Source organism: Scyliorhinus torazame, chromosome 10, assembly GCF_047496885.1.
Source record: "Scyliorhinus torazame isolate Kashiwa2021f chromosome 10, sScyTor2.1, whole genome shotgun sequence".
In the NCBI taxonomy this organism is placed as follows: domain Eukaryota; kingdom Metazoa; phylum Chordata; class Chondrichthyes; order Carcharhiniformes; family Scyliorhinidae; genus Scyliorhinus; species Scyliorhinus torazame.
In genome coordinates this window covers 16,600,565-16,610,693 of record NC_092716.1, presented here as the reverse complement: position 1 = coordinate 16,610,693, position 10,129 = coordinate 16,600,565, and the positions used below count along the sequence as shown (strand labels likewise).

General features: G+C 47.0%; 1 protein-coding gene across 1 annotated transcript in view; it reads left to right on the top strand.

Annotated features, from left to right (window-relative positions):
• The first annotated feature begins 328 nt into the window (after positions 1 to 328).
• Positions 329 to 10,129, top strand: part of adamts18 (ADAM metallopeptidase with thrombospondin type 1 motif, 18) — a 301,723-nt gene continuing 291,922 nt past the window's right edge. The window contains exons 1-3 of the mRNA XM_072517824.1: positions 329 to 766; positions 985 to 1,060; positions 2,101 to 2,402. Coding sequence (XP_072373925.1) covers positions 668 to 766; positions 985 to 1,060; positions 2,101 to 2,402 — 477 coding nt within the window. The 5' untranslated portion in view covers positions 329 to 667. The remainder of the gene's footprint in view (positions 767 to 984; positions 1,061 to 2,100; positions 2,403 to 10,129) is intronic.

The window sequence follows — 10,129 nt, the reverse complement described above, 5'->3', positions numbered from 1 at the left end:
TAACTTCATTGCAGTGTTATTGTAAGCCGACTTGTGACACTGATAAAGATTATTGTTATTAATTCTGAATTTCAAAGAAAAAGTGGAGGGGGTTGTGGGTGGGCCATGTGGATCGTTCTTTTCACTGGACAGCGGGTTTGAGGAATGGAGGACTCAAGTAAGGGCGGGCGGGGGGTAGACAGGGGCCAATTGCAAAGTGTTTGAAGGGATCCCGGGTTCCCAGAGTGAGTGCAACTTTGCAACAGCAGCCCAGCGCCGCCCGCGGATTGGTCCCTGGGCTTGGCCAATGAGCGCCAGCTCAAATGTTCACCCCATTCATAGAATGAGGCAGGAGAGATAAGAGCAACATCGCCTTCATATGCTGCACCGCAACCCACACTGGATTCCAACTCTCTCCTCCCTGCCTGAACACCCACTACCTGTCTGCAACTCCAACCCAAGCACTCTCTCCCCCCCCTCCCTCTCAGCCCACAGGGACACCCGCTGAAACCAACAACAACAACAAATAGACAGCACAAGGATCCACAATGTTGAACGGCTGGAGCCCCAGTTTGCCAGGCTCACTGCTACATTCGCCTTCCCGGAGGTAACAGACTGCTGCATTTTCTTTACAAAAAAAAAGGAAAACATTTGTGTTTTGTTTTGTGGGTGTGGAAGGAGTGCAAAAATGGATGGATTTCCCCCCGCGGTATGGAATTTACCAGCACCATTCAGCAACACGGCAATGCAACTTTTTACAGCGTTCTGGCTTGGCAATATTATGCAGGCAGGTGCTATGAATTTAATCCTCTTCTTTTTTTCCCCTCCTGTTTATTAAGTTAAACTTTAAACCGCTTCATATTTAAAATCTCTGCCAGGAGAGACACCCTGATCCTAAACACTTGTGACCACACTCAAGTGCTGTTGTGAGATTTATGTGCCAAACTGCGACCGATTTTAATATTTCACTTGCTTTTTTTCTCCCCCCCCCCTCCATTTTCGCAGATTTTGCACTTCTGTTGCGCTTCTCCTGAAAGTCAGAGGTCCCCGCACCGTCCTGGGAGCACTGGAATCAATGATGGTTTGTAAATGTGTGGATACACTGGGGCTCAGTGATGTTCGTGAATGCAAGCGTGGTGTAGCTTCAGCGTGCAAGAGACTCAAAAGAGCCTCGACACACACAGTTAGACACACACATAATCAGACAGGGAGAAACAGAGAGGCACACACAGAGATAACAGATATAGACAGACGTACACACAGTCAGACCGAGAGAGGCAGACACAAACACAGACATAAAGACACACAGTCAGACACACATAAACTCAGAGAGAGAGACTTGGGCACATGAACAGACATATAATGTTGATAGAGATGGGGAGACACAGACAGAGGCGCAATGAGAGACATACAGACGAGGTACAAAAACGTGTATAGACAGAGAGATATACAGAGGAGCAAGCTAAGAGAGAGAGACGTACAGAGTAGGCACACAGACACAGATAGAGAGAGACAGGCAGACGTGAAGATACAGAGAGAGACACATGGATACAGCCAGTGGGACACAGACCGAGAGAGAGAGAGATCCACTAGATCGCCAGCTCACGGATCGCAACGTCAGTCAGGGGCTGAGATTCCCAATTTCATTCAGCCCCTGGCGGGTGCCGAAGGTGGGGCCTGATCGTTATCTGAACTCGGGGGAAGAGAGAGGTCAGTGAAGCAGACCCCGCTGTCTGGCTGAAATGACATCGCGGTTGGATATTTGTTTTAAGAATTGCAGCAACAGAATCGACCTGGTCATGGGGTAAGATATGGGAATTCAGATTGAACCGGGGAGGAGGGGGTTAATTCATTCCTTACATGCATTTTCAAATCCTGTCCAACTTGTGGATGTCCTCTGTCCTATCAGGACACTCAAACCAGTGATTCTTTTAACAGCAAGATCAGCTAAAAAATAAAAAATCCATGCATGGAAGCAATACTTTTTTTTTTTGGCAGATTTAGCCTCTTAAACAGAATCAGTAATCATTTTGTAAAAGTGGTTTTGGGGGCATTTTGCACCGCCTTAAGGAGTCGGTTGAGTATATCACCACTTGCTGTGAGGATCTTTTCTCATTGCAGACTACATCCTGGTGACACCTGTTGAAGTGGACCGGGACGGTGGTGACTTGCACCAGAGCCGGGAGAAGCGGGCAGCAGCCCTCCCGGAGAGCCGGCACTACAGACTGGCCCTGCCTGCCCAGGAGCTGCACCTGGAGCTCACCCCCTCCGAGCTGCTGGCCCCAGGTTTCGCGGTGCACCTCCTGGGCGTGGAGGGGGTCACCGTGAAAACCCTGCCCCACTCTCAGGCCAACTGCTTCTACCAGGGCTGCATCAGGAATCAGAGTGCTTCATCGGTCGCAGTGTCCGTCTGCGAGGGTTTGGTAAGTGTCTCTCCACCCGCCCCCTAGCCCCTGCCTGGGTATATCCTGCCCCCTCCCCCCCCCCCCCCCCACTTCTTGCAACACGTCCGGCTCCTATTGTTGCTGTCACCCAGCTACTTCCACACTCCACTTCATCTGAAAACTGATGCCTTCTTTGAGCATTTCTTTTCTGCTCTAATCTTCCTTTTATATTGTCTCCCCCCCCGCCCACCCCCCAGCCAGCTTCCCTGCAATAAAGCCAGCATGTGACCCATTCTTCCAGACGCGCCGTGTCAACTGACATTTGAAAAGGGTTTAAGACTCCCTTTGATATCGCTGCAGGGAGAGACATGTCTTGGAAGCTTCGCATCTCGCACTGGGAGGGGGATGGGGGGGGGGGGGTGCAAACAAACGCAAGGACGTCACAATTTCAAAGAAGTGCAAAAATTTATACCACAGGAGAAAGGGGTGCTGGCAAACCTGCTCTGATTGGTGGGGGGGGGGGGGGGGGGAGAAAGCAAAGTGGGTCTGTAGGCTCTCCCAAGGTGCAATAGAAAAGATCCAGGGCACGGAATGGGTCCCTGTGAAGGAATGCATGTCTCTTCCAGCAAGCATTATGAGATTGATTGATTATCTTGAATTGATTGTTAGTGTAGCCATTTACGCACTTGGGATTTCCTCCTGCCATATAAACTGTCGCGACCATTTGAAATTTGGTATTCTTCTGTTTGTCCTGATGAGTTCAAGATGAAAAGCTTCAGCAACATGTCTCTCATCAGCAATATTCGCACTCTGCACTCTTTAATCCACTTTTCTTTGGCTGATTGAGGCAGCAGTCCAAGTATTCTCTTGTCGTTTAACTGTCAACTGCACGGTTATCAGAGAGTTAGTTCCTTTTAAAGAGTGGGAGGGATTTACCCCGAGCATTTGGCTCAGATTTTAGGTGCCATGCTGTTGTGAGCCAAATCCAGGGCATTTCTCCAATGTTGTGTATGAACTGCACGAGGATAGATTGCAAGAATTCTCATGAGTGAAATTGACAGCTCATCCAATTTTTATTTTAAAAGCATTCTCAGGTGTGGGAGTCGCTGGCAAACCTGCCATTTATTGCCCATCTGGAGTTAATTACATCCGGGTGCTTTGCAAGTAGAGGGCCTTTAAGAGTCAACCATATGGATGTGGGACTGGAGTCACATACAGGTCAGACCTGATGAGGGCGATAGGCTGTCCTTCCCTAAAGGACATGAGTGAATGTTTAAAAAAAAAGATAATCTCACCGCTTTGTGGTGACTTTTAGCGCAATCTGCTTTTTTACAGCTGAGCTTAAATTTTCAAAGTGCCATGGTGACTAGTGGTGTGCCTCAGGGGTCTGTGCTGGGACCACAACTTTTCACAATATACATTAATGATCTGCAAGAAGGAACTGAAGGCACTGTTGCTAAGTTTGCAGTTGATACAAAGATCTGTAGAGGGATAGGTAGTATTGAGGAAGCAAATGTGCTGCAGAAGGCTTTGGACAAGCTTGGAGAGTGGGCAATGAAGTGCAAATGAAATACAATGCGGAAATACAATGGGGTTATGCACTTTGGAAGGAGGAATTTAGGCATAGACTATTTTTTAAATGGGGGAATGTTTAGGAAATCAGAAGCACAAAGAGACTTGGGAGTCCTTGTTCACGATTCTCTTAAGGTTAACGTGCAGGTTCAGTCGACAGTCAAGAAAACAAATGCAATGTTAGCATTCATGTCAAGAGGGCTAGAATACGAGACCAGGGATGTACTTCTGAGGCTGTATAAGGCTCTGGTCAGACCCCATTTGGAGTATTGTGAGCAGTTTTGGATACCGTATCTAAGGAAGGACATACTGGCCTTGGAAAAGGTCCAGAGGAGGTTCACAAGAATGATCCTTCGAATGAAGAACTTGTTGTATGAGGAACGGTTGAGGACTCTGGGTCTGTACTCGTTGGAGTTTAGAAGGATGAGAGGGGATCTTATTGAAACTTACAGGATACTGCGAGGCCTGGATAGAGTGGACGTGGAGAGGATGTTTCCACTTGTAGGAAAAACTAGAAGCAGAGGACACCATTTCAGACTAAAGGGACCATCCTTTAAAACAGAGATGAAGAGGAATTTCTTCAGCCAGAGAGTGGTGAATCTGTGGAATTCTTTGCTGCAGAAGGTTGTGGTGGCCAAATCACGGAGTGTCTTTAAGACAGAGATAGATAGGTTCTTGATTAATAAGGGGATCAGGGGTTATGGGAAGAAGGCAGGAGAATGGGGATGAGAAAATACCAGCCATGATTGAATGCTGGAGCAGACTCAATGTGCCGAGTAGCCTAATTCTGCTCCTCTGTTTTCTGGTCTTATGGTCTTATGGTGAGATTTGAATACTCCCACTCTCCAACAATTTGTTACAAAGAGGAAAGGGCAGGACAGAAGGAGGAAACAGCTTGCCTTTCAAGACTTAGGCTGGCTCCAAATGATTTACAGCCAATGAGATACTCTTTGATGTGCAATCACTGATGCAGGAAATGTGGCAACAAGTTTATGCACAGCAACATCATACGAACAACAATGTGATAAAGACCATATAATCTTTGCCACTGTTGTGGCGAGGGGGAAGAATATTGACCAGTACAACGAGGAGAACTTCCTTGCTCTTATTCAGACTAGAATGGTGGAACCTTTTACATCCATTTGAGAGGACAGATGGGGCCTCAGAGTAAAATCTCATGTGAAGGACAGCTCCCCTGACAATGTCGCACTCCCTTAGTATGTCCTGGAAGTGACAGCCTGAACTTTGTGTGCACTTCTGTGGAGTGAGGATTTGACTGATAAGCTTAGACTGAGATAAAAGATTGCCACTGAGCCTTAATGTAGCAAAACATTACGACAATCTACTTGTTTTAATCACTGACATTACTATTCTGTAAAGGAGGGAAAACCTGCATCTACATATCACCTTTCAGCACCTCAGGATGTTTCAGCTCATCTTCCTGCAATGCCTTCCAAAGTTGTCCAGTCGTGTGGGACTGCTGTCACCTGTTACCATTCTTATCTACCCAATCATGACTAGAGAATCATTTGCGATGTTCCTGTTCCTGCACTACTACCTCTGTTGTGAGTTAAGGAGTGGAGTTTGGAGCAGGGACCAAGAGCAGTGACTTCCTGTTCATCCAACACTGTATGTGGGATAGCCAGTCTGATACTTTAGCCCCAGTGGAGGAACCGAGAGAGGTGGTGGTGAGGTAGAGCTGGGTGCCACGAGCATACCTGTGAAAACCAATTTTGTGCCTTTGGATGATGTCGCTGAGGGGCTGCATGTAGATGAGAAATGAATGGAGGCCGAGGACTCCACACATATATCCAGTGCTAGTCACTTATTGGCAATCAAGATGTGAACCCGTTTGGTTTGGCCCCTCTCTCAACTGATGGCAATGGGCTCAGCTCATTATTCTCATCCAGTCTCCTTAGTGCTACCATGCTGTGAGCGCCCAGTGTGATGAAAGTGAATGTTCAAATGCTGCTCCAAATGACACTTGAGGAGATGCAAAAGAACAACTCAAGGACAGTGACCGCAAGAATGACTTGCATTTAATGCTTTAACATATTAAAATGTCCCTTCACAGGAGTGTTGTCAAACAACATTTGGCACGGAGTAATATTAGGGCAGAGCACAAAATGCTTGCTCAGAGAAGCAGGTTTTTGGAACTGCCTTAAAGAAGGAGGGAGCGAAGTAGAGAGTTCTAAGGAGCTTATGGCTTTGGCTGCTGAAGGCAAGACCACCGGTGGTCAATTAATTAAAATCAGAGATCAATAAGAGGCCAGAATTGGGTAACACTTTGCATAATTTTGCTTCGCTCATGGGAGTTCTTGTGCCTGAGGTCTCTCTGTGTAAGGTATTAGCCTCCCAATGGCTTGGAGGATGTAAACGTTGCGATATTCTGCATGAGTTTTCCCAACACATTGTGTCACCATGTAGCCGCCTTAAGTGTTTTATTTTAAGTAAGGCGCGTCTCTGGTGTAATGTTTCCCCAGCTGACTGTATAGTTGGATAGGTCCAAAAATTTGGCAGAAATTGTAAGCTTCATAATCTGATAAAGGATTATTGGAGTGGAGCAATTCAAAAAGTTTCCAAATGTTCAGGATGTGAAATAAGAGTTCAGAAAGCTAAATAGCATGATCGAGAGCTCAGGAAACCTCAAGTTTAATGTGACTGAATTTATTTTTAGTCAGGATTCTTGTGGCGCTGTTAGTGCTGGGGAACCAAACATTTTCCTACTTTGAGTACCTGGTGTTAGATGCAGTGCATCTAACTGTACCGTTAGGTCTACCCACACTGTCAGCCTTGTAGAAGCATCATGTACTGCATTCGTATGATATTCACCCCCTGCTTCCTTATTCCACACACAGGTCATCTAGTGGCTTGAGTGAGATCATTAATTTTAGTTCCAAATTAGGGACAGATTTGAGGTGTTATTTTTGGTTCTGTGGTAGTAATGTTCCCTCCCTCAGTGCTGCTGTCGAGAACTCCTTTTCTGGGAGGGAGAGATTGGGAATACTTTGTGGGCAGGAGGAAGAGGCAGTTGCACAGATGGTCTTGATCACGGGATCGAAAAGTCATTACGCCTCAGATCTGGCCTCTTTCGCTCTTTCTGCAATTCAATGAACCCCCTCAAACCTCAGCTTTTTGGGAAAACCTTTGGGTGCTCTTCTGTCATCCACATGGACCTGCTCTCCTTTGGCCAGTTTGTGAAGCACCTTGAGAGGTTTCTTTGTTAAGAGCATCGTAGGCATCTCAGTGTTGAGTACCTGTTTTGATAGTGGCACCTTTGCAACAGCAGCTTGCATTTATATAGCACCTTTAACAACAAAGTGCAGTGCCTTTGACGTAGTCGAACAAGGTGCTTCACCGGGCATTGTCAAACTTTCAACACCTGTCAAAGTTTCAAAGAGCCATTGAGATATGAGGGCAGATGACCGAAAACTGGATCAAAGAGGTAGCTTCGAAGGAGCACCTCAACTGAGGAAAGAGAGATAGCGAGATAGAGAAGTCTAGGGATGAGGGAATTCTAGAGTTTAGGGCCTAGGCTGAAGGCCCAGCGCCCAGCGATGGAGCAGTTACATTCGGGCATGCTCGAGGCCAGGTTTGGTGGAGTGCTGATATCTGAGAGGACGGTAGAGCTGTCGGCAATTGCAAAGAGGCCATGGAGGGATTGGAAAGTAAGGATGGAAATGTTTAAATCGAAGAATTGCTCAACAGGGTGGGTCACTGAAGCCAGGGGCGATGAGTGAAGAAGACTTGATCTGAGTTAGGACACGGGCAACAGAGCTTTGGATTACCTCAACTTTATTTTGGGTTGAGTGTAGGAGGCTGGCCAGGAGGGTGTTGGAGGAATCAAGTGAAGAGGCAACAGTGGAACTGATGAGGGTTTAAGCAGCAGACGAGCCACGGCAGGAGTGGAGTCAGGGGTTGTTCGGGAGTTGGTGCCATCCTTTGGATGAAACATCGATCCAAGATGCCATTCCTCCCTCGTCACTGGACGTAAGAAAATCCTATGTCACTGTTCCAAAGAGCAAGGGGTCCATCCTGATGCCTTGGTCAACATTTATTCCTCAACCAACCTCATTAGGCAAGCAACATCTGGTCTGGTCATCATCACACTGCTGTTGTGGAAGCTTGATCCAATTTGTGAAAATTGACTGTATTACAGCAGTGACAAAATTCAGACGTACTTTATTGGCACTAAGATGCTTCCGAACATTCTGAACTATATCAATGCGAGCCCTTTTTTAAGGGAGCTGGTGTAATGACGGGCGAGTTGGTGCAAATGGGTTTCCTGCTGCCCAGCTCGAGAACTGGCAAACAGCACTGCGCTATAGCTGTTCACTTGCTGTGAGTGTGTGTAGGAGGTCGTGCAGATGTTTGCAATTTTGAAGGCAGCCCAGACTTTTCCAGACATCGTGTATCAACTGGGATGAACCAGTAGGTCATACAGATCTGACAGTGCTCACAGATGTTTTAGGTACGTTCAAGGGTCCTGTTTGTTTAGCACTATCCAATGTGTTCTGGTGTCTCCAACAAAAATATTTGAATGAAGATCTCTTACAGTAAGATATAATGCCTTGACTTATGGAAACATTTCTGCAAATGTCCCGTTTGTAGCACATCCGTCACACCAACAAGCTTTGTGTATTTCTATGGAAGGGATCCAATGCATTTCTTCATATTCTAAAGGATGTCCCTCCTTTATTGAGCATAACTCTGGGAATCTAGACGAGTCAATTATTTTGCAGTCAAAACTGTTAAGTCAGTACCCGGCAGGATTTGAGTTGAGTCAAAATTGAAGCCACCAGTGTTGACCCCTGTGAGAGGATACAGTTCTCGTCAAGCATTGTGTTTACTTGATCCACATGAGCCTCAGGCCTGTTTACATTCAGGAAGCTAATTCCGATTCCGATTCAATTAACTGTCTTGGTGCTGGAGGTGTATGTGGGTAGGGGGTGGGGGTGGGGTGGAGGAGGCGGGGGGGGGGGGGGGGGGGGCTGGGGGGGGAAGTGTGTAGCTCTCGTCAAGGTTTTACTGTATAAATTGTTCATTAAACTGGCCGGAGCCATGTTTGTTTGTTCAACCCTTTGTGTTGGCTGTTTGTTTTGCTTGATAAGAGATTTGGAATGGTGATTGCCAATGCTTGAAAGGAGCCCTGTTTACCTTCAGCCAGTCCTTTCATGTTTTGCTCCAATTCGGGCATCAATTCTGATTGCAGAATTAGGTGAACTGACCCTTATGAAAAGAGATTCTGCAACACGGAACAAGCGAGTTGCTGTGCCTATTGAACTCCAACAACACGTGGTTTTGAGATTTGAATCTCTTTTTCCACCCCCCCCCCCCCCCCCCCCCCCCTGGAATTTGGGTTTTGAAAACAGCAGAAATTTCGGATAATTCATTACTTAACACGACATGGGGACGACGTGGAACACTCAACAGGCTGAAATGTCTTTGTGATTGACCTCCGGCCTTAACGCTGGGTGTCTCAAATGATACTTTTCTGAAATGGCCCAGCAAGACAGTCCATTGCGCCAAACCACTGTAGATGCCACATGGGCCACAACAGTTCAGGAAAGTGACTCTGAACTACCCCCTCAAGTGCATTTGTGCTAGATGTGGGCAATAAATACTAGCTTTGCCAACGATGCCCACTTCCCATAAATAATAAAGCAATTGTTCCGGGAAAAGTAGGTGAAGGGCCAAGGAGGCTATCACCAAGGTGATAGAAATGGTAAAGAAGCCTGAGGTAAATTAAATGTTGGGGTATGTATTAGATGAAAATTAGCTGCATTGCTTTCTTCAGACATTTATGGGATGTGGGGGTGGTCACTGGCGAGGCCTGCATTTATTGCCCGTCTCTAGTTGCCCTTGAGAAGGTGGTGGTGAGCTGCCTACTGGAGCCACTGCAGTCCATGTGGTGTTGGTGCACCCACAGTGCTGATAGGGAGTGAGCTCCAGATCTTGAGTCAGGATGGTGCGTGGCTTGGAGAGGAACTTCCAGCTGGTGCTGTTCCCATGTATCTGCAGATACCTTTCAAGGAAATAAATCTACAGGGGGCGATTCTCTGATTCGCCCCCCAAGTGTTCGCGCCGTCGTGAACGCCATCGCATTTCACGACGGCGCGAACAGGGCCCGGGCACAACCTATTCTGGCCCCCACAGGGGGCTAGCACAGTGCTGGAGCGGTTTGCACTGCGCCA